General features: G+C 30.3%; 1 protein-coding gene across 3 annotated transcripts; it reads left to right on the forward strand.

Annotated features, from left to right (window-relative positions):
• Positions 1-7,223: 7,223 nt before the first annotated feature.
• Positions 7,224-12,178, forward strand: LOC120074638 (protein STRUBBELIG-RECEPTOR FAMILY 3-like). 3 transcript variants are annotated; one of them, XM_039027824.1, is made up of 16 exons: positions 7,224-7,872; positions 8,159-8,288; positions 8,375-8,446; positions 8,563-8,628; positions 8,757-8,828; positions 8,929-9,000; positions 9,068-9,139; positions 9,226-9,282; positions 9,437-9,502; positions 9,767-10,137; positions 10,261-10,670; positions 10,808-11,079; positions 11,174-11,306; positions 11,413-11,543; positions 11,720-11,876; positions 11,966-12,178. In XM_039027824.1, exons 1-16 carry the CDS (start codon positions 7,773-7,775, stop codon positions 12,026-12,028), a joined length of 2,244 nt encoding a protein of 747 aa, XP_038883752.1. In that variant the 5' UTR covers positions 7,224-7,772; the 3' UTR covers positions 12,029-12,178. The 3 variants fall into 3 exon arrangements, with proteins under 3 accessions (XP_038883752.1, XP_038883751.1, XP_038883753.1); XM_039027823.1 differs by having other exon boundaries at positions 7,225-7,872; positions 9,226-9,291; XM_039027825.1 differs by lacking the exon at positions 8,159-8,288 and having other exon boundaries at positions 7,226-7,872; positions 9,226-9,291.
• The last annotated feature ends 13,039 nt before the right edge of the window (positions 12,179-25,217 follow it).

Raw genomic sequence — 25,217 nt, forward strand, 5'->3', positions numbered from 1 at the left:
GGCAGAGGAATAAATAATAATTATTTTTGTAGCAATCATTCTAACCATTCAAATTTTGAAAGAACCATATAAAATGATGATCACAAAGGAAAAACTCCACAAAATAAGAATTCAAAAAGTGTTGAAAATAAATGTTTCTAATATGGAATGATTGGGCATTGGTCACATACCTGTCATACGTCAAAACACTCAGTTGACCTCTATCAAGCCTCCTTGAAGGAAAAAGAGAAAAATGTGAAAGCAATTTTGCATACCAGAATAATGATATATTTGACCCATCCCATAAGACAAATTTGGATGTGACGGACTTCTTTGAATCTCTCGAAGAGAAGATTGACACAGTTGATGGAACTTCAAGTGTTTCTTTTAACTTTAAGAATATCTAGATTTAATGTGGTTATTTTCTTTTATCTATGTTCATGTTTTTTTAGTAAATTTTGTATATTTTAAGTGTTGTTTTTCTTATTGGAATTATTTTCTTTTAATGAAGAAACATGGATCAGTTTCATACTTTGGGTGATTAAAAAATGAGTAAAGAAGATCTATGTCTAGCAAACAGGGCAATTACACATATAATACTTACAATTATTTTTTTTTCAAATTGACAATGTTGAAAACAAAAGTAAATACAATATCAGGTTTTGCAAACTTGATTAAAGGTTTTGGAAAAGCAAATATTATTTTTCCTAGAGAAACAAATTTTACAATTAAAAATGCATTATTCTCTAGTCAATCAAAGAGAAATCTTCTAAGTTTTAAAGATATATGTTGCAATGGTTATCATATTGAGACTGATAGTAAGAATAATGTGGAATATCTATATATTATTTCTACTGTCTCAAATGAAAAACGTATATTAGAAAAGTTGCATGCTTTATCTTCTGGATTGTATTATATTTATATATGAGTAATTGAAAATATATGCAACAATAAACCTAAAGTTCATGAATCCAGTTATATTTACTATTTGGCATGATAGATTGAGTTATCCAGGGTCCATAATGATGAGAAGAATTATTAATAGTAAAAAAGACTTGGTTGAGGATGTAAATACCCATGAAGAAATCATCGACATGACTAGTGAGGAAAGTGAAATACCTAAAGATAATAATGAGATTTCAATAAACTATGTCATGACAAGAAAAATATGAAATCAAACTAATGTAGTTATTGGCAACATTTTTGTGTACAATATTGCTCTTGATATTATATCTGAAAATGAGGATCCCGAACCAAAATCTATTGAAGAATGTCGACATAGAAAAAATTGGTTTCAGTAGAAAAAAGCAACACTTTCAAAACGGCAAGTTTTTTAACCAGTAGTCCGAATATCAGAAGATGTCAAACCTGTGGGATACAAATAGGTATTTGTGAGAAAAAGAAATGAAAATAATGAGGTCACAAGATACAAAGAAAGACTGGTTGCACAAGGTTTTTCACAAAGATCTGGTATTGATTATGAGGAGACATATTCTCTAGTGGTGGATGCAATTATACTATGATATTTAATTGGTCTGACTGTGTATAACAGTCTGGATATGCATCTTATGAATGTAGTCACAACATATTTATATGGATCTCTTGATAATGATATTTATATGGATCTTTTGATAATGATATTTATATAAGAATCCCAAAAAAATTTAAGGTACCTGAAACATATACATCAAAATTTCGGGAATTGTATTCAATAAAGTTACAGAAATCACTATATGAATTGAAAAAATTAGGACGGATATGGTACAATCGCCTAAGTGGATATTTATTGAATTAAGGATATCAAAATAATCCAATATGTCTGTGTATTTTTCTAAAAAAAATCACAATCAGGATTTGCTATTATAATCGTATATGTTGATGACTTGAATATAAATGGAAGTTTTGAATAGCTTTCAAAGACAATAGAATATCTTAAGAAAGAATTTGAGATGAAAGATCTCGGAAAAACAAAATTTTGACTTGGTTTGCAAATTAATCATTTAGAATATGGAATACTTATTCATCAGTCAACTTGTACAGGAAAAAATTTGAAAAGATTTTATATGGACAAAACATATCCATTAAATATTTCAATGGAAGTCCATTCATTGGATATAAAGAAAGATATATTTCAACCTCGAGACAATAATGAAGAATTTCTTGGTCCTGAAGTATCATATCCTAGTGCAATTGGTGCATTTATGTATCTTGCTAATATTACAAGACCAGATATTGTATTTTCAGTAAATTTATTTGCTACATATAGTTCTTCTTTTACAAAAAGACGTTAGAACAAAATTAAGCATATAATTTGTTATCTCCGAGGAACAATCGATATAAGTTTGTTTGATTGAAATAAATCAAATTATGACCTAGTTAGTTATGCAGATTCTGGATATTTATCTGATCCACACAAAGCTATATCTAGTTCATATGTGGAGGAATTGTTATATCATGGCTATCGGTGAGGCAAACTATACCAACCACTTCCTTAAATCATGGCTTCCCCCCAAGTGTGAGACTCTCTTTCAACGAAACTTAAAAGCTCCTCCTAAGTATGAGATTCCCTTACCTTTCAACATACTTCGGCTCCCTCTAAGTATAAGAATATTAGTGAATGATCACTTAGACTCCCCCTAAGTGTGAGATCCCCTCTTAATTGTAATATATCCACCATCTAGTGAATACCCACTTCACTTGTTGAACTTAGGCTCTCCCTAAGTTTGAAAATTCCTTATTAAGATGATGAAGAACAAATCAACAAGATCTAAAGAAACACTCAAGATCGACAATGACAAAAAATTCACGATCTCATGGATTGATACACTTATGTTTTTCGGCACAAACACAACACAATAGCACAAATATTCTTTAAAATGGCCAACCCTAAAATTGAACAAAACACAATATATATATGGATAGTATTGAGAATATCTTTTTAGAAAGAATAAATAAACTCTATAAGGAAAAATACAACAGACAACAAAATTTAAAAAATCCTATTGATAGATAAGGAAAAAATTTTCTACAGAATCTGCTGCCTTTGACGTTACAGATGTCATTGAAAAAGTCATAGCATGTCGTGAGACATGTTACAAAAACATGTTGTTCAAGTTTTGGCCATAATAAATAAGTCAATCATACTACAATAACAAACACTCTAACATACGATATACTATAGAAATGATATATTAGTGGTGTTCAACGACAATATTGTATTCTCAAAATAGCTTAATTCAATGGTATTCGGCATGACCTTCCATCTTAGAGGTCAAAAGTTCGATCCTCAACACAATAAGACTTAAGAATGTTCAAAAAATTCGGTAACCCGACTAACCCGGACTACCCAATCTAAACCTTAAGAGTTGGGTTGGGTTAAAAATTTTAAAAAATATTAAATCCGGGTCGGGTCTCGGGTTATTCCATTTTAGGACCGGGTTGACCCGACCCGACTCAAACATATAAGATTTTATTTTGGGTTGAGTTGGATTAAAAATTTTAAAAAAATATTAAATCCGGGTCGGGTCTCGAGTTATTCCATTTTAGGACCGGGTTGACCCGACCCTGTCTCTTATACACATCTAGATGTGTATAAGAGACAGTGTTAATTTTTTATTTTTTATTACACACACATATATATATATATATTAAAAAAAACAAAAGAGATTGTTTTGTTGAAGTCCACGAGGCAGAGACACGAACACGAAATTTCGTTCGGCTCGAGTTTGAAAGTTGAAGAAAAGAAACGAAACCCTCACCACTCCCCTCGCCAGTCAGTCGCTGCTTCTGATCAAAACGATTAAAACCCTCGGTCCCTCGCCAGTCAGTCACCACTCCCCTTGCCGCTTTCGGTCTTCGCCTCGTCAGATCCGGGCCACGCCTCACGTCTCCGCCTCGCCTACTGCTCCAAGTTTTACGTACGACTCATCAGTCATCATATTAGTATTTTCTTCAATAAAGCAATGATGTATTAACGAATTTTTTTTTGAAAAGTTAACAAAAACTTTGGGAGTAGACTATGTAGTAACGGAAATTTGGGAGTAGACTATGCATTAACTTTGGGATTGATATTTTCTTCATATTGGTATTTTCTCTCCTCGCCTATGCATTAACTTTGGGAGTTCCAAATAAAAAAAAAATTGGGAGTAGACTATGCAGTAATGAAATTTTTTTTGAAAAGTTAACGAAAGCTATGCATTAATGAAATTTTTTTTGCCAGTGTTCGTAATGTTGTGAGATATGTTCGATCATCACCTAAGAGAATGGAAAAATTTAAAGTTTGTGTGAAACAAGAAAAAATTCAATGTAAAGCTCTTGTTTGTTTAGATGTGGTAACTAGGTGGAACTCTACTTATTTAATGCTTGAACATGCAATTAAATTTGAAAGCTTTTAAAATTTTAGAGGAGGAGAAAGAGGACTTAGATTTTATTGATTACTTCTTTGGAAATAAAAAGATTAGGGCCCCCAAGTACATCGGATTGGTTGACTGTAGGCGTGTTTATTAAGTTTTAAAAAGATTTTATGAAACCACCACAACGATAAGTGAATCTTCATATGTGACTTCTAATATTGGTTATAAGGAAATTAATAAAATTCAGTTTGCTTTAAACAAATGGAGCAACAATATCAACTCTGTTCTAAGTATGATGACTATGAATATGAAGACAAAGTTTGATAAGTATTGGGTTTCGCTTGAAAAAATGATCAATAAATTGATGTTTGTGGCTATGGTGATTGATCCTCGGTACAAGTTAAAGTACTTGAATGATTGTCTTTCCAATGTTTATGACAGCGATGTGGTTAAAGATATGGTTGAGAGTGTGAAATTATATTTGTATCGTCTATATGACTTTTACAAATCACATAATACTTCCCCTCGAGATAGTCATAGTACCAATGATTCTTAACAATCAAAGACTGTCACTATAAATGAAGATGATCATGGGATAGACGGAGAAATAGATGATATGTGGATAACTTTTAAGAGATTGAGAGAAGAAGAAAGTTCATTGGAAGTGGAGAATTATTTGACTTTTTATTTGTCTGACAAGGTTATAGAAGATAAAGATGATTTTGAGATATTGTACTGGTGGAAAATGAATGGCTACAAATATCCCATTTTATCAAAAATTGTTTGAGATGTTTTAGCGGTTCCAATATCTACCGTCGCTTCTGAATTTGCGTTTAGTACAAGAGGGAGGATTCTTGATTCCTTTCGAAGTTCTTTGACTCCAAAAACAATGGAGGCCTTGATATGTACACAAAATTAGATTCGTGGTGGCTCAGTGTTACTAGATCTCCATCCACAACTTGAAGAGTTAGAGACGTGTGAACATATTGAGTCATGTAATTAAATGAATTTTTTTTGTACATATCTAACATGTATTATGCTCAAATAATTAATATATTTAATTTTTCATGATTTGTTTTGTAGAGAATCCATCATCTTCTGTCCTTTTGAAATAAGGAATTGGATTATAATGATGATTTTAATGTTAAGTTTTAATAAATATTATTATTATCTATAAATGATCTTCTTGGTTTAATGTATTTGTCATTTTTCCAGACATTGAGAATGAGAAGTGAAAAGACCAAAGGGTAAAGATGATGAAGAAAACCCACTCAAGCCATTCGTCAGCCCTCATGGTGCATTGGTGCTATTAAACTTGGATTTTTTGTTTCTATTTTGAACGTGGACTTAATATTTTGAGTAGAGACTTTGAACTTGAACATTTGAATTGAATTATTTGAGGAAGTTTCTTTTGAAGTTTATATTGAATTTATGGTGGTTGTATTTTAATGTAAATGTTAAAATTTCACATAAATTACAATATTACATGTTTCTTATTATTAAATTTTTATTAATTGATAATATATTTAGAATTAGTTCACCTTTGTAAATATTGAGGTTTATTGACCTACAAAAATCAAATTGTTCAATAGAACTAAGAACGGGAAGTAACGAAAAATAACATCCAATTTTTTTTTTTTTTAAAAAAAACGGTGACCCAATACGACCCAACCCGGAAATTTTGGGTTGGGTTACCGATAGGGTTCATTATTAGCCAACCCGATTTTTTGGGTTGGTCCACAAAATTCTTCTAACCTCGCCCAACCCGGACCATATACACCCCTAATAAGATTTATACTCAATAGATTCAAATATGTTATTTCGCGAAATTGTGACTTTAAAGTTTTAAACATTATTGAGGATTTTAGATTAACATGTCATTTTGGTCCTCACAAACTTTTTTAATTTTAGTTAATATATTTTTAAATATCTAATTTTGATGTTTATATTTTCAATAAATCTTAGATATAGACCATCAAAATTATTTAATTAATTAATAATTATAATAAATTTCATGCAATAACATACAATATGTGTATATATTTCAAAATTTATAATGAAAATTAATAATAAAAAGTTTTTGAAAAATTAACAATAGACTAAAATTAAACTTAAAATTTATTAAAAGTATAAAAACTAAACCTAAATATTTAAAATTACGTAGATTAAAATTGAATAAATTTCAAGAAAAAAAAAATTCAAAGATTTTTTTTTTAATATTTTAGTTATTAAAAGAATTCATCAATCACTAGTTTTTTTTTTTTTTTTTTTTCTTTTTTCTTTTCTGTACCTCAAATGTTAAATATGAATCTATTTTTAATAAAAATGTAGAACCATCATTTAAAAGGGACTTATTTAGGAAAATTATTTCGAATGATAAAACTGTTGAAAATATTTATAAGATATAGTAAAATTTTAAACTATCCAAGATAGACGTTGATACACTGATAGACTTCTATCACTGATATTGATAAACACTGATTTGATAGTTCTAAAATTTTATTATATTTTGTAAATATTTTAGTTTATTTTTTTATATTTAAAAACTGTCCTTTTATTTATTTATTTTTGAAAGTGTGAAACTATAATTTATATAGACATTAGGAAAAAAAGAAAAAAAGAAAAAAAAGCGTTACGGTAGTTGGAAAGCCAAAAGCTTAAGGAAGAAGAGAAGGGATAGGGCGCCGGGGGTGGTCCCCAGCAGCCGGTGGTCTGTCCTTCTAATTTCGACCGTTTGCAAAATTAAAATTAAAATACACATATATCTTTCAAAACCCCCCCCCAAAAAAAAAGAGAACCCGAAATTTGTATATGCTAAGTGTCAAATTTCCACATGCATAAAGCAGAATCATATTTTGTACCTTTTGAAATAAAAGGAGATATATCCCAATCCCACTTCCTTCTCTTTTATAAAAACATTTGCTTTCTTTCATATCTGCATCTCGCCTTTTTTATTTCTTCTCTACTGGAACAGGGTGCTCTTACAATTCCAAAATTTTATTTTCAAAAAAGAAAAGGGAAAAAGGAGGCTACAAAAGCTGCGAGGACAGGGAAAACCATTCCCCATTACTTCCTTCTTCACTTCTTTCTATTTGCATTTGCTCAATTTGGTATTTCTTTGCTTCTTTTCATTATTCTTTTGTCTCTTTTCATCTCTGGGGGTAAAGATAATCCATATGTTTGGCTAAGGAGGCTGACCCATCTTTTCCTTTTGTTGATTTTTGGGCTTCTTTACCTTATTTTCTCCATCGTCGGGTTGTGGGTTTTTGATCTTTGATGCTTTGGAGTTTTGGGGTTGTGCGACGGTGAAGTGTTTTTATTTGGATGGTGTTTTTGAAGTAGGGGAAGCCTAGGTTTGGCTGATTGATTGTTTTAAAGTTTTGGTGACCAAAAGAAACGAGAAAATTCAAGTGGGGTTTTGAGTAGAGCTCTGTTTGGCTAATGGGTTGTCCAAATTGGAATTTGTTCATGAAGATCCTAATTGGGCTGCTCTTGGTCTTCATCAACCATTTTTGCTTTGGAGATACTGACCTCCGCGATGGTAAGGCAGATACCTACAGAGTTTTATTTTAATTTTTTTCTTTTCTTTTTACTTTATCTGGACAGTGGCTGAGATTTTTCATCTCTCTGTTTGGTTATCTGAAAAGATTGGAAAAACCCAAATGGAAAATGCTTGTAAATAGCTTCTGCTGTATCTTTTCTTTTCCTTTTTCTTCTCTCCTACTGTGCAAAACCTGCTCTCCCTTAGCCTTTTGCTTCTTGCTTCTTGTTCTTGTTGCTGTCATTTTCTTACTTATTATTGATTTTCTTCTTTTTCTTAATTTTAGTTGCTGCAATCAATGCATTATTTATTTCTCTTGGCTACCCTCCTTTGCGAGGATGGATTCTTGTGGGAGGTGATCCATGTGGGGAGAAGTGGCAAGGGGTTGAATGTGTATTCTCAAATATAACAGCGTTGTATGTGAATTCAATTCATCATATTTTTTAGCTAACTTCATTTTCCTCTCTGTTAATTATGCAACAACTATTTGCTTTTGCCGCAGACAACTCAGTGGCTTGAATTTGGGAGGAGAGCTAGGCACTAGCTTGGACCAATTCGAGTCAATAATATCAATGTAGGTTTTAACTTTAATGTGAATGTGAATCTTAATGATGGGTCCCTATTCATTATACTAATTGCATAACTACATGTATAGTCTTTTGAAGTTTTTTCTACTGTTTTATGGAGTAGGGATCTTAGCAACAATCATATTGGAGGGAATATTCCATCTACATTGCCCCCTACACTGAGAAGTCTGTATGTTACCTCTCAATTTGCTCAGTTTGAAAAACTTTACCAGCTAATCATTGTTAACTAATACTGTTTGCATTCGTTGTAATGGTCCATTTCTGGCATAGCTAACATTGGTCATTTTCATCGTTTAGTTCTTTATCAGCTAATCAATTCACTGGAAGCATTCCCCCTGCACTGGCTTCGCTAACACAACTAATGGACCTGTAAGTTTGTTGAAGAGCGAATTCTGTTATTAAATGCCAGTTTTTAGATAATCTTCTAGCCGGTTTCCTCAATATGCTGCCTGTCTTTATTACCCCTCAGGTCACTAAATAATAACCTTCTTACCGGGGTAATACCTGATGTCTTCCAGCTGCTTAATGGCTTGAATAACTTGTGAGTGTCTTCATTTAACTTAGATAGCCTCTCTGAAGATAGAGTCTGATCATCTTCTATTATTTAGGGACTTGTCATGGAACAACTTGAGCGGTCAGCTGCCTCCCTCGGTGGCTGATTTGTTATCCCTTACTACATTGTGAGTTAATATTTGTAAGAACTTTTAATTCTCCATGTTTCACATTTACCCGTGGGTTATATGCATATATAATCTTTGGTCTTCAGGCACTTGCAGAACAATCAACTTTCTGGGATGCTCGACTCTCTACAGGATCTTCCATTGTCGGATTTGTACTATTCTTCATTTAAGATTCGAGAAAACTTCATTCTTGTTTTTTGCTCATCACTGTCAATAAAGGATTGTAACTTAATGCTGAACTGGATGGGAGTTGTTGCTATTGTGCTACAATTTGAAAATTTATTCTCTGCTATGTAGGAATATAGAGAACAACCTATTTTCCGGACCTATACCTGCAAAGTTGTTGGGCATTCCAAATTTCAGGTGAGTTTAAGCACTTTATTCTGGAAGTATGATTATAATGCATGCATGGATGAATTTTGTCTTTCCAAACTGACATTTATTATTATTTTTTTGTCTGAGACTTTGTGGAGCCAAAGTTCCTGACTGACATTATTTCCCTTACACATTTTCATGATTTCACATGTCTTATTTTTCTCTTCTTTCCTAGTTAGCTTGGTTTAGCCGTGCCTAGAAGAATATATTATATCCTATGACCTATCAACTGTGTTGGTGTTATATATGCAGAAAAGATGGGAACCCTTTTAATACTACAATAATTTCATCTGCACCTGCTTTAGCCCCTTCACCATTTGCTGTTGCACCAGTTACTGTGGGACAACCAACCAGACAGGCAGGTGCAGGTCAGCCATTGTTGTCGGGGACTCCTGAAGCGGATGGAGCAAGGAGTTTTTTCTCTGCTAAGCATATCGTTTGGATTGTTATTATTGGCACAGTACTATTAGTAGCATTTGGATTCTGTCTTCTCATGTTGATATGCTTAAAAAGAAGCAAGCATCGAGAAGACACCAAGGTGGTTCGTGACAATGCTGATATGGCCTCTAAATATAAGCCTAAACCCATGAAGCCCTCAGTTGAAGGTGTAGACATGGAGAAAGGTACAAACCCCATTTCTCTGTCTTCTTTTAACTTTTCACTCTGTTGTCAAATTTATGCAATCTATACTTTCTTCATGTGTAATATTACGTGAAACCTGACTTTATAGACCTTTTTGTTTGAAGGTCCAACGGAGACCACTTTTAAGCCACTTGATAGAGACAGAATAAAGGATAGAATAATGGATTTTTCCACCCCAAGGCTACATGATAGACAGGGTACAAATGGGAAAAGAAAAGATGCCTCTAATACAAGTTTCCGTAGAGACCATATGGAGAGTTCGAGCATAAGCATAGATGACTTCCCTTCACCGCCTCCTCCCCCTCCTTTTCCGCTCCTTTCAACTCAGGAAATTGCAAAACCAATTGTGGCGGCTGAAGTGCCCATTAGAGAACTTAGAAAACTGAATACAAGTTCTTTAAAAGTTTTCACAATCGCATCACTTCAGCAGTATACTAATAGTTTCTCTGAAGACAATCTTCTTGGGAGAGGCATGCTGGGCAGTGTCTATAGAGCTGAACTTCCAAGTGGAAGGGTAAGATAATTTAATCACTCTTAAATAAGTACCTAATACCTCTACTTTCCTCATGATGGAGTCAAAATCTTTTCTAGCTTACTGAACTTTCCAAGTTAGAAACTGCCATAATCATATTTACACATTTTTTTCTTCAGCTTCTGGCTGTTAAGAAACTTAATGGATCCTCTTCAACTCATTGGTGTGATGATGAATTTCACAACCTTGTGTCTAACATATGTCAAATTCGGCATGATAATATTGTGGAGCTTGTGGGATATTGTGCTGAGCATGGACAATATCTACTCATTTATGAGTATTGCAAAAATGGCACGCTCTATGATGCACTCCATGTCGACAAGGAGATGCATCAGAAGCTTTCATGGAATGTCCGCGTGAAAATTGCACTTGAAGCTGCACGTGCCCTCGAGTAAGTGAATGAAGAAATGAGTTTGCAAGACAGATTTCAATGAAATGGGTATAGTATTTGAGATATTAAGTTCTTTCATTCTCTTTTGAGGCAGGTATCTGCATGAAGCCTGTCAACCGCCTATCATGCACCAAAATTTTAAGTCTGCTAACATTCTCTTGGACAATGAGCTAAAACCACAAGTCTCCGACTCTGGCTTAGCTCGGCCGCTGCCTTCAGCTAGTCAGGTACTTTATCAAGATCATAGAAACAGAATCAATTAGCATATGAGAACTTATTTAATGTAGAAATTGTGAGAAATTCATTGTTGCTAACACGAATTTTATTACTTAGTCATCTGCACGATTCCTCCCAGCTCATGGTTATACTGCTCCTGAATTCGAGTTAGGAACTTACCAAAGTGATGTTTATAGCTTCGGAGTCGTAATGCTAGAGCTTCTGACTGGTCGGAAGTCTTGTGACCGGTATGGGAATCTTAAATCAATGATATCCATTATTCACTCTTTGCTCACCTTTTTCATCTGTCAAATTTGCATCTTACACTCTCCAAATATAGTTCAATTGCTTATCAATCAAGCTATTTTAGTTTTGTTTTCCTAAGTTACAATTAACATGTTCTTACTCGATTGTGAAACTCTAGATCACTGCCTCGAGGAGAGCAATTTCTTGTTCGATGGGCTATTCCAAGGCTCCATGATATTGATGCGTTATCAAGAATGGTCGATCCATCTCTTAATGGCATGTATCCCATTAAATCATTATCGCGCTTTACTGATATCATCTCTTCTTGTATAATGGTAACATTCTCTACAACTTTTGCTTCATATCAAGCTTACCATGGATATTTACTTCTCTTTACTAACATTTTCGGCCAACCTTTTGGCAGAGAGAGCCCGAATTTCGGCCCCCTATGTCTGAAATTGTACAGGAACTCTTACAAATGCTGTAGAAGAAAGTCAGAAATTCAAATGCTTTAGGAGGGTAGAAGATTGAACAAAATGTTGAGCATTAAAAGTTGGTTCCAAAAAGTTGAGGGATGTTTTTGATTGTTCTTTTTTTAATCATTGTTTCATGTGAATATAAGTCATTGATTAGTTTCCTGTCTATGTAAAATGCTTACTATATTCTTTACATTTATACTTGCATTTATTTTACAATCTTTAGGAGTTTAATTACAACAAATTTTCTATTCCAAGGAGGTATTGATTAAATTAAAATTTTAATAATGCAAGTTGTTATTTTTCTTAAAGTACAATGAGTGGGGATTTGAACTATGCACCTCTTGATCTTCATTACAATGCCAGTTGAGCGATAGTCATTTTGACCTCATTTGCTAATTTCTTTGCCGAACTTGTTTTGCCTATATAAATCATACTTTATCTATGTTATTGAATTGAAGAAATGAAAAGCCCCAAGAGACATCAAAGAAGAAAAATAAAAACTAGAAAATGTAAAAAGCTTGCACTCCCATTATCAACTTAATTACTAATTAATAAATATATGTTTGCAAATTAAACAGTAAAATAGAAGTTAAAGGTCGGATTCTCCTACTCCATACATTGGTCCAATACTTTTGCAAAATAATAATAAAAAAAAATTTATAATAACTATTTCATCTTATAAGTTGCTCATAAAATTTGAACATTTATTTATTTGATGTTTCGTGGTTTATTCCTTCAAGTCTTCAAATGGATTTTTTTTTTTGAAAGAGTGAATGAAGTTTTTATTTTAAACCTTTAAAAAAGGGAAAAGAAAACCCATACACTTGCTATTAAAAACCCAATCAATATACGTTTTTTAGTACAACTATTGTGGGATAGGAATTTGAACCTCCAACCTCTTGAATCGAAGCACATGCTAATATTATTAAACTAAGCTCACTTTGACTCCAAACAATATACATTAATAATCCAACACTCTTCAATATAATCTTCACCAAACTTCTTATCTTTCTGACAGGTTTAATTATATAGACTTTTTATTTTCCACTTTAAAATTACTATATATGGATAGTTGTAGACTTGCAGGTTGGAACCAAATAGTTCTCCCTCTTGAGGAAAATTCCTTCACTAGATTTTTGTCCCATTGAGTTAATGATGTAATCTTTTTCCTTCACTATGCAATTATTAAAGACTTTGGTGACTTGTTGAGTTAAAGATGTATAAGCAGTCTCCCAAAATGGGAATAAAATTGTAATTGATGATCGAGCATAGAAATATTGAGGATTGGAAAGTTGGAGCAAATAGTTTGTAGTGGCTAGTTGGAGAAACAAAGATGAATCAATTGAAAAAATAATGGACATACATGAGATAATATAATGTTCAAAAAATATAAATAACATATTAGGATTGAAGATAAAGAAAGTAACCAAATGCTTTGTAATTATGTGCATTATTGCAATCTAAGTCTTGTTTAGTTTGTGACCCCATCCATGGTTTTGCAAATGAGCTGGCCATTCAAAGAAGATTTCAAATAAGACGACATTGATGAAACACTAAACAATAGTAGAAAAAAAAGAGTAAAGTTATTAAACCTCAGAATTAAGAAAGTTATTGTACTTCAGAATTAAGAATGGTTATGATATTGAAGTATTCCGTTTGCTTATTTATGTGGATTTGAATAAGGGGAAGATAAGAGAGATTATGTAGGGTTTTCAATCTATATAATAAAATAATGCATTCCTAAAACTAAAAGGTAATTAATTACTTTCTCATAAAAAAAAGTAAAATAATAAAAGGTAATTAATTATTCCGCTTGCTTGCCAACAATTACACTTATATATAATAGTTAGATTGAATTTTGTGATGAAATAAGAATAATATGAACAACAAAATAACAATGAATGCAAGACAATGGAGAAAAGTAAAAGAGAAGTAGAGAACTAATATTGAATTCAATCGTGGCATCCTCTACAAACACACCTTATAATCCTATACATCATTTCACTCTTCCTTTCTCTTCATTTTTCTTTTACACAGACGGTTGCCGTTCCAACGTCCAATGCCATCACACACCATCGCATACTACCGCTGCACACTACCGCCGCACGCATTGGTTAGTTCTCCTTTTTACTTTTTTTTTTCTAACACATTTGTCTATGGGCTGTGTTTATGTTATTATTCTGATAAGGAGTTTTGTTTTTAATAAAATTGATGTATAAATCTATTTAAAATAAACTTTTAGTTGTTCTGTTTTTTTTTTCTCTTCTTTTAAGATGGATTTATGTATTTGTTTAAAATTGGAATTAGGATATTCATTTGTTTATGAATGAAATTGTTATTCTATATTTGGTTTGTATGGATAGATATAATGAAGGAAGAATTATTTGTGTATTTTAGTTTTGATTTTGTATATGAGATTCATTTTTTAATATTAAAGTTTAATCTTTCCTTTTTATGGATATAATATGCTTTAAGTTTTAAAATGAAATTGTTAAGGATGTTTGATTAACTAAATTTCACACTTTTTACTTGTTAGTGTTAAATTTCACACTTTATTCATTTGGTTCAACGATACATAAGGATTGGATTCAGTTTAGATATAGATTTTCAAGAGAGTACATTGGTGGAGTTGAACAATTCATGAAAGTAGCAAATTTTATGTATTTGTTGTACTTATTGTTTACACAAAATTGGTTGTACTAATAAAATATAATTTGTGTAGGAAAAAAGGGAGAAGAGCAAGAAGAGTATAGAATGTTTCAATTTCAATCATTATTGTGGGTTGAAATCCTTTCTTTAAGTGCAAAATGAATTTGTATGATGTGATGCAAATTCATTATTGTTTTATTCATTTTCCATTGAATGTAAAGAATAAATTTGTTTATTGAATTACAGACGATGAACCTTCGAACAACTAGGAACATATTGACAACTTTCAGTTTTTGGTTTGTGGATTTAGAAACTTAATTTGATTGTTTGTGACTATCCTGCAGTTTTGGTAGCCACCTCAAATAGGAGCGTTTTAGTGGATTTAGGAACTTCATTTGTTTGTTTTGTGGCTATCTTGCAGTTATGGTAGCCACTTTAAATATGTGTATTTTAGTGCACTTGTTGCCACTTTGTGGTCTAAATGGCATTTAACTAGGATACGTTCGTAGCTTTGGGGGGGGGGGGGGGAGGATGTATATGTTGTAATTGTTTTTTAGATTATCTAAAAGCCTAATTGTACACTTTAAAGGAACTTTTTTCTTGGATTTATTTGTAGGGATCTGAGAGTCGAGTTATATGCTTTTAAGACTATTGAATGATGGGTTTAACCTTGAAAGAAATTTAGGTGGATTTAAGGGGGAGAGATTCACTTCGATGCTTTCTATGCATTTGTTGCTACTTTGTGGTTTAAATGACATTTAGGTGGAACTAGGAAACGTTCGTAGCTTGGGAGGGGAGGGGGGATATATATGTTGTAATTGTGTTTTAGATTATCTTGAAGCCTAATTATGGACTTTAAAGGAATAAGTTCTTGGCTTATTTGTAGGGATCCGTTAGTTGTGGATGTATATGTTGTAATTGTTTTTTAGATTATATAAAAGCCTAATTGTGCACTTTAAAGGAACTTTGTTCTTGGATTTATTTATAGGGATCCGAGAGTTGAGTTATATGCTTTTAGGACTATCGAATGATGGGTTTAGCCTTGAAAGAAATTCAGGTGGATTTAGGGGGGAGAGATTCATTTCGACGCTTTCTATGCATTTATTGCTACTTTGTGGTTTAAATGACGTTTAGGTGGAACTAGGACATGTTCTTAGCTTAGGAGGGGAGGGGGATGTATGTGTTGTAATTGTGTCTTAGATTATCTTGAAGCCTAATTGTAGACTTTAAAGGAACAAGTTCCTGGCTTATTTGTAGGGATCTGATAGTTTGGAGATTTAAAGGGCGTTTATCTATTTGTTTAAGTGAATTTACGATATGCTCGTAATGTGGGGGAGAGTTCATGCCTTAATTATAACCATTTTAATCACTTTTTAGAGAGTAAAATGGTTGTTTTAATTATGAACATTGATGACATATTTGTAGCTTGAGAGAGGGATCATTCCTCATAACCATTTTAAATTTTTTGTTTAAGTTTTTATGTGATTGTTAAGATCTTTTTGTGCATTTTTCTTTGTTGTAGGAAATCTTTAATAATATTTGTTCTTCCTATTTCAGGTTGTTCGTGTAAATTTTTAAAGATCGTTTTTTTGGAGATTGCGAGAAGATTTTGTGAGATGATTACTTAGTTTGGTTTAGTATCTCACTTATTTTGGTTTAGGGTATTTTGGCTTAGGGAAGATCAAACTTTTTTTTTTTTTTTTTTTTTTTTGTAAAGGAGATTTGTAAAAAGTTAGAAAATCTCAAATTTAATTGTATACACAGTTTTTGTTTGTAGAATTTTATAGCTTGTTTATTGAATATTAGTCTTATTTTTAAATATATAAACTTACTTTTGTTATATTTATCCCCAATTGATTTGTTTGAAGATTAATTTTTGTTTGTGCATAATTAGGTATTAATGAAATAAAAAATTGATTATTTAATTGTTACAAAAAATATATAAAATTATAAACAACTTATACCGACGCAAATAAATGTTGGTAGAAATGTGTCTATTGAACTGAATTTTTGTTGTTTTGGACTATGCTTTTCCCGACGCAAATTGTATTTTGTTGGAAAACACATATGCCAACACAAACAATTACGTTGCCAAAAATGGTATTTATGTCGACGAAAATAGTTTTCGCCTGGAGGAACTTCTCTCGGCATGGATACGACGACGATTATGCCGACACAAAAAACGCGTTGGCATAACCTATCTCGACGTTTTTAATACTTGCCCGATGTTTTTTTGCGTGGAAAAAGTTGAAATTTTTTGTAGGGTAATTTATGGATATCTACAATATTACATTTACAATACTCCCCCTTAGATATCCATAGTATGCAAAATAAATGTCTCGTTAAAACCTTACTAATAAAAAACCCCGTGGGATAAAAACCTAGTGAAGGAAAAGGTTTAAATCATTCATATACTTTAATAATTGCCTCACTAAAAACCTTGCTAGGAAAATTCAGTGGGACAAAATCATAGTCGAGGGAAAAAGAGTGTAACACATTTGCTCTCCCTCATGACAACATCACTTGATACTCTTGGTTGTCACATGTTGTGTTTTAACTTCTCAAATGTTGTTGCAGGTAACACTTTCGTCAATAAGTCTCCCAAGTCGTCTTTTGAAGAAATTCATTGAATAGTGATGTCGATACTTTATGCTTTATCATCTTCATATGATAACATTATTGGTTAGCCTCGTACATCATTAAGATTTTAACATGATTAAAGTAGTTGTTATGATCTGCTTCATAAATTGCCATAATAATTTTTTTTTTTCTATGTACTAAGTAACCTGTTTAAGATCTAGTTCTTATGGGGTTAGATAAGCAACCCGCATCTTCACAATCAACTAGATTATAATTAGATATATGAGAATAAAATGAATCCATGTAACTTATTCTCAAATAAAAATATAACATATTTTTAACTCTACTTCAATATCTTTCTTTGGAGGAATATTATATTTATGTTAGGACAGGTAGCGTATAATTTAGTAAAGATATAAGTACACTTATTACCAAAAAATTATGGTTCTTCTGGACTTAGAGTTCTTCAGTATCTTTCTGACATCAAATGATATAAACTTTTCACACTAAGTGAATGAACTATCATAGGAATGTTCAATGGTGGAACTAGTCCATATAAAATCTTATATGTATATATTGATGTAATTTCATCTGCTTTATACCTTATTTGCAAGCTAAAACAAAATTTATCATCTCAATTTATTTCTAAAGAAATTCTATTTGCTTTTGAAATCTCTTTAAGAGTTTATGCTTAAATTATCGATATATATATAAATAATATATATAATTAATCACAGGTTGTGATTTTTTTTAATAAAAAACATATGGACAAATAGGGATTATTTTTATACCCTCATATCAACAAATATTTAATAAAATGATTATATCACATTCTTCAGGAATGTCGTTCTATATAAAATTCTTTAATATTTGAATTATATGAATTTGGTACCTCTAATCATTTAGGGTTATAGTTATTAAGAAATTCATATAAATGTATAATGACTATACACATAAGATGTATGTTAAGCTTTTCATACACAACAAGATAAATTTGATATCTCATAGTATTGTATCTTCTATAGGAGAAATATGTCTCATTATAATCAATACCACTTATTTGCAAGAATTATTGTGGTACTTGTCTCTCTTTATATTATGTGAGCTCATTCTATTTGTTTTTCCTTACAAATATTCACTTGTATCTCACATATTTGTCATTCTCTAATGTCTGAACTACTAGTTCTCACAATTTGAAAAATAAGTTTATTTCTATTAGATCGTTTCTTTTCACATATGTCAATCATTTCTATGTCGCAACATTTTTTTTTCAATATACATGAGTATATAATACTCATTTTCCTAAATAATATTGTGAGCAACATTGTATGCAAAAATGTTGTCAACTTACTTAAGTATGGTTCCATCTTTTTCTTGCCATGACATATAATTTATCAAGATCTCTTTATTATCTTCATTTACTCTAAGATTCTTATGAATGCTCATATTTAGGATTCCTTTTGGAATATCCTTATTCTTAATTGAGTCATTTTGATTAACTATTTTTTTTTCGAGGATCTTTATTTTTGGAACTCATATGTCTATCACGCTTCAGGCGTATTGCAGACTTATTAGTATTAACAACTTGTTGGGGATATCAATTTTAGATGGTATATTTACAACCATTTTTTTTTATAACTTGGTCACTTTCTTGCAACAGTAAATGTTCTATAAATGTATATAACATTTGATTTGTAGTATTTTGTAAATGAATTATCTTTTGAACTTCCAGTCCAAATTGATCCGCATGACAATCAAAATGAGACTATACTTATACATTTCATTCAACTTATTTTTCCAACTTTTCTTAACTCCTCCCCCAAATGTTGAAAAATTGGTCTCATTAATAACAAATAAAAAATTGTATAGTAAATACATCACCATAAGGGGTTTAAAGTATTTATTAATTGATGTGAAATCAATTTCAACATAGATTTTAATTGCTCCATCATCTTAGTTGTTGTTGTGGAACAATCTAAACATTTACTGCATATGAAATATATTTGGCTTCTGGCCATAAGCTTATATACCATTAACTTAGAGCATATACAATAACATGATTTGATACATATTTAGAAGCTTTGCTATTTAAACCTAAACTATAGGATATTCAACACTTATCCTAATGGATTATTAAATGTTTGGGTTGCAAACTCACTAGCAGTATCAAAACCAAATAATAAGTATATATGTAGTGATGCACCAACAAAAATCATAAAATATTGAAATAGTTTACTTGGTGGATTAATAAATCTAGATGTTCAACCATAAATTTGTTCCAAAAGTAGGAGAGGTTCAATTTCAATTTTAGCTAGTGAGAGTTTGATAATTAATTTCTTGAGAAAAAGTCACATTTGACAATTTATTAGATAGAATATCTTCTAGTTTTTCAACGAGTGTTGATCTATATTTTCAATAATCACTAAAAAAAACTTGTCTATTGTGGCAATTTTTTTGCAACAATTTTAAAGTGCTACAAGACTTTATCCTATCCCAACAGTTTCTAACAACACATCTACTAGCCGCTCCAAGTGATATATATGACAACGTTTCATTTGCAACAATTGTGCAACTATTGCAATCTATATACAATTGCAGCAATTGTCAATAATGACATATTTATAGATTGCTACAAAATGTCTATCGCAGCGCTTCGGTTTCAACATTTATAGTAACTACTTTAATAGAGTATATTTCAATAGTTATATTACAATGTTTTGAATAATGTAGCAATTGTATAACACCACTACAACGGTTTTAATAACAACATATAACAAAAGCGTTGCATGTATGTATATTGCAATAGTCTATTAGCAACTATATAGAAACTGATGTAAGCTTACATGTAATTTCAGTAATTCTCTATGAAATATTTATAATTGTTGCAATAAAGTACATTGCAACAATTAATTTGCAACACATGTTACTTGTTAAAATACAATTTATGAGAAATATTGAGTACTAAGTTTATCTTAAATTCAATAATTTATTCCGTCTACTTTTATTCAATCATGTGAAAAATGTACCTACTAAGTGTCTTAATACACATTAAAAATGTCACAGCCTATGCTACATTTTAGGTAAAAAAAAAAAAAGTGAAATGTTTGTGACAAATTTGAAAATGAATATTAGATTCTAACTTTCACATTTATTTTAATTTGTTTCGATTTCTAAACGTTTAACTATTCTATTTTAGTCATCTTAACTTTTTAAACTAAGCATCTAGTAAGCACTGATAATTCTAATTGTGCAGAGAGTCAATATCAGATATGGATACGATACGGATACGTCCAGATACGTGTCTCATATCGATTTAAAGTATATGATTTTTCTATTTTTATTTTTAATTTTCAGATATGCGTATCTGCTTCTAGATACGTGGATAATTTTTTTTTTCTTTTCAAATTTAAGCCTAACTACTTAAAAAGCTCAACTCACAACCCATTTTATTTTAGTGCATGTTTAGGAATAATTTTAAAATCATCAATAATCACTTTTTTCATTTTTAAAATCACTCGAAAACACACTTTTAATTACTCAAAATTAATTTAGTTTTCAATTTTACACTTTTAAATGCGATTTCCATATCGTCAAAATTAGTTTTGAAGGATTAAACATGTTTCACGGTGATTTTGAAAATAACAAAAGTGATTTCAATCATTTTAAAATCACTTCCATACGTAAAAGTCCACTTAAATTGAGCAATCCAAACAAAATAAATTAAAAATGATAAAAACGTAAAAAATTGAAAAAAACCTCGAAACATAATTAAATCTTCATTCTTCCCTTCTCTTTCAGTATTTAAATCATGATTCACACTTCATACGTACGTACGTACGTACATACATACATATAATGTATCTTCAACATATCTGTATCTTAGTTTTTTAGAAACTAACGTATCGCCATATCGTATCATATCTGTATTATGTATCTGTGTCTGTGCTTTTTAGCTAAACATTAATATGCCTTTGAATCATCTGATAACATACACTTAAAAAGAGACAAGTATTTGAAATCCATGTATGGTAGAGACCAAAGTAGGTTTTGAGTCTAGTTTCCTTTAGTCCTTAATTAAGATTCAAAATGTTATAATTTTACCCCTGAAAATTGAATTTAATTTTCATTTGGTCTTAAAAAAAATTACATTTAGTCCTCAAGTTTCAAAATGCATTAATTAATTTTAACCATGATGAAATACTAGGTGAAAACTAATTTAATCATTATTAATTCAATTCTTTAAAACTCGTCAATAGACATTAACATCAAGGCCTAAAAGTGAATATTTAATGAAAGATCAAAGTAAAAGTATAAATCTTGAAATTTAGAGATTACATGGAAATAAGACTAAAAACTTATGGATAAAATTAGTTGTTACATTTTAAAACGAAGAAAACAAGTGAAATTTTATAAACTCAAAATTCATGGGTAAAATTATAACCGTTAAAATTAAAAACTAAATAAAAACTAGAATCAAATCTATGGATATAAAAAAATAGAATTTGCTTATGTATAGTTAGATATGCAAGTACAGCTCTAAAGAAGGGTCAGGTACCCCCTCAAATGTATATATATATATTGACATGGCTTGCCAATAGTATCAAAATGCTATCTTTGTTTCATTGGCTAGTGAAGCAATTTTTTCCCCCTTCTAAGGTCCGAATCTTTGTTGATACATATATATTTCTTAATTTTAATTTCATTTTTATATAAATTCACATATTATTTTTAGTTTATTTTTTAAAAACACATATTATTCTCTTAATTTCATTTATAAATGTTCTAAAATATGTATTATTTTAATTTTAATTTATTTTTAATTTTGGAATCTATATAATTTATATATTGTTTTGATTTTCAAAATACTAGATAACTAGTTTTAAAAACTTAATTCTGTTTTATTGTTTTTCATATATGTGTATATATATAAGTAAATATATAAGCCTTGTTTAATCCTTAGTAAATTATTTTAGGTATATTTATCACACATAAAAAATAGTCTTATATCAATGCATTTAATATTCTATTAGTATGAATTTTAATTTATAAAGTTTATCATAAAATTTTTGAATCTGTAACTAATAAATCTCTAAACTTTTTATTTTGAGTCTAACAAGTCCTTTATCAATATTCAATAATCGGTCCACACACTATCAATTTTTTATCTAATAAGTTTCAAATATATTCCAAATTGTTAAAAATAAGTTCTTTTATTGGACACAAATATTAATTTTAATGTCTAATTCAATTTAAAAATTTTCTTTTTTTAATAGGATATATTGATTTCTTTTTTTTTTAAAAAAAGATTTATAGTAGGACTAAGACCTACTAGACATAAAATTAAATTTTGTATTTGACATAACATTTATTTTTTAACATTTTTTGAATGTGTAAAAAAAATATTGGGTAAAAATTAGAACTTTAGAAATAAATCAGGTGAAGTTTAAGATTCTATTAGATATATTTTAGAGTTTAGAGACTATATAGTCTAAGCTTCTAAAACTATATCAACTTTTGCTCCAATTCACATCAAATTCGGTTTCTAAATGGATTTAAATACTTAAGAAATGATTAATGAAAAATGAACTCTAGTGAATAAAAAACATTATGTGAAATTATTATCTAAAATAAGTCATTTGAAAGTTGAGCAACTAGTATACAATATGATTAAGCTCTAAAATAATTAAAATTAAAATTAGCGTGCTTCTTTTTTTAGTATAAATAAGTCGCAATTTTCAAAATACCAACATATAATTTGAACTGTAATACATAAAAATTTCAATAGATTGATAGACACTGATAGAAATTTATCGTATCTATCATCGATAGTTCTAAAATTTTACTATATCTTATAAATATTTTCAACAGTTTTATCATTCAGTTTCGCTCAATCTTCTTTCACTCTTGTATCATTTTCCCAGGCTCCATTCACAACACCCACTCAAGCTCTCTCACTCATTCTCACTCATTCTCACTCAAGCTTTCATCTAAAGTTTAGATCAGTAATCCCTCCAATTTGGTTAACATTGGTAAACCTCCTTTCCCTTCTTTTACTATTTTGATTGTTAATCAATTTGTTTTTCTATTTATGGTCAATTTGTTTTGGGAGACTTATGATTGTGATAGGGATAAAATGTTGTTACCATATAATTATCATTCTACTTTCTTTAAGAAATTATCATTCTATTAATATTGCTTTCGATATGAAATCCTAACGAATTGGAATTAGAATCACTAAAACTCTCAAATCAACTCGATTGGAAAAAAAACAAGTGGTGGTGTTTGATCAATTGAAAAGAAAAATTAAGAAAGAAACAAAGGGAAGATGTGATTGGAAAAGTGAGTTGAAAAAAGTGTAATTGAACAAAAAAAAAAAAAAAAGGGTGAAATTGAGGGAAGAAGAATTGGAGCTGTTGTGAGTGTGATTTTGGAAAAAAAAAAGGTCTAGAATAATAAAAGAAGGACCCAACGATTTGAATCAAATTTGGATTTGACTTAGGGTTGAAATTGAGTTGATCGTGGGTTTTAGTGATTGAGAATTAGGATTTTTCATCTCAAAAGAATTTCTAATTCTAATTCTCTAGAATTTTGGTATCAGTTTTACCCCTGTTTAGAACTACTAAAATTGTGAAAGATTTCAAATTTCAATGAAGTTGAAAGCATTTTTGATATGTTGAATGATTAAAAAAATAGGATTTAAAAACCAAAATGATTTGAAATTTTGTTTTGTGCCAAAAGATTCTCAACTAAAATAGGTCAGATTTGGCAATATTTAATATTAAAATTTCTATGGTTCTAATTTTGCCTAATCAAAATAGAGTAGAGTAGAATAATAAAGAAAACAAAAGGAAAAGCAACTTTTGATCAGAACAATCGACTTTAGGTTGGAAATATAGAACAATCCATAAAGATTCTTCAAGAAGACAAGATATTAATTAACAATCTTTAAAGATTTGTAAGTATAAAATTATTGAATGATCATATACTCATCTGTTTAGGAAACCATTTAGACGCCAACTTTGACTTGTAGTTAATTTCTTATAAAACTCTTAACATTGTAATTAGTTATATTATTTTGTATATATTAGTACTTAGCCTTGTAATTAAGTACATTATTTCGTATGCGTTATTGTAATTAGTGATGCTACTTTGTATTATTTTGTTCTGTATATGTGGTATCTTTATCGTGTGATTCATGTGAAATGCACATGATATTAATTTTTATGCTTATTTCCCTGAATTTTTCTAGGTCAATTATTTTGATGGATAAGAGTTGGATAGAAAAACGCAGGGTTAGTAAAGAATATGTAGATGGAGTAAACAATTTTTTGAAATTTGCTTTTGAGAAAGGATGTTAAGATGGAAAAATTTTATGTCCATGCAAAAAATATGTGAATACAATATGGATGAACAAAAAAAATATCTTAGATCATTTGGTATGCAACAGATTTGTTAGAGGATATACATGTTGGATATTTCATGGTGAATCAATATTGACTAATTCATATAACCAAGGTCAAACTTCAAGTGTACCTCATGTACGTGGAAGTGAAGTTATACATGAACAAAATAATATGCATGATATGTTGCAAGATATTTTTGGACACATAGAGGTAGAAGATTTTTAAAGGAACTTTGAGCCTGTTGAATCATTAATAGAAGAGAGATCAAATGAAGAAGTATCAAATTTTTATGACTTTGTTAGTGATTCACATTATGAGTTATATCTCTTATGTATAAAATTTTCCAAGCTTTCTTTTATTGTGTATCTCTACCATATCAAATGTAGTAGTGGTTGGAGTAATAAGTCATTTTCATTACTTTATGAATTATTATGTGATGCATTTTCCGATGGAAATAAGTTATCCAAGATGTTTTATGAAACAAAAAAATTATAAATAAATTAGGGCTTGGTTATGATCAAATTCATGCATGTCCAAATGATTGCATGTTGTACTGGAAAGAAAA

Source organism: Benincasa hispida, chromosome 3, assembly GCF_009727055.1.
Source record: "Benincasa hispida cultivar B227 chromosome 3, ASM972705v1, whole genome shotgun sequence".
Lineage (NCBI taxonomy): Eukaryota > Viridiplantae > Streptophyta > Magnoliopsida > Cucurbitales > Cucurbitaceae > Benincasa > Benincasa hispida.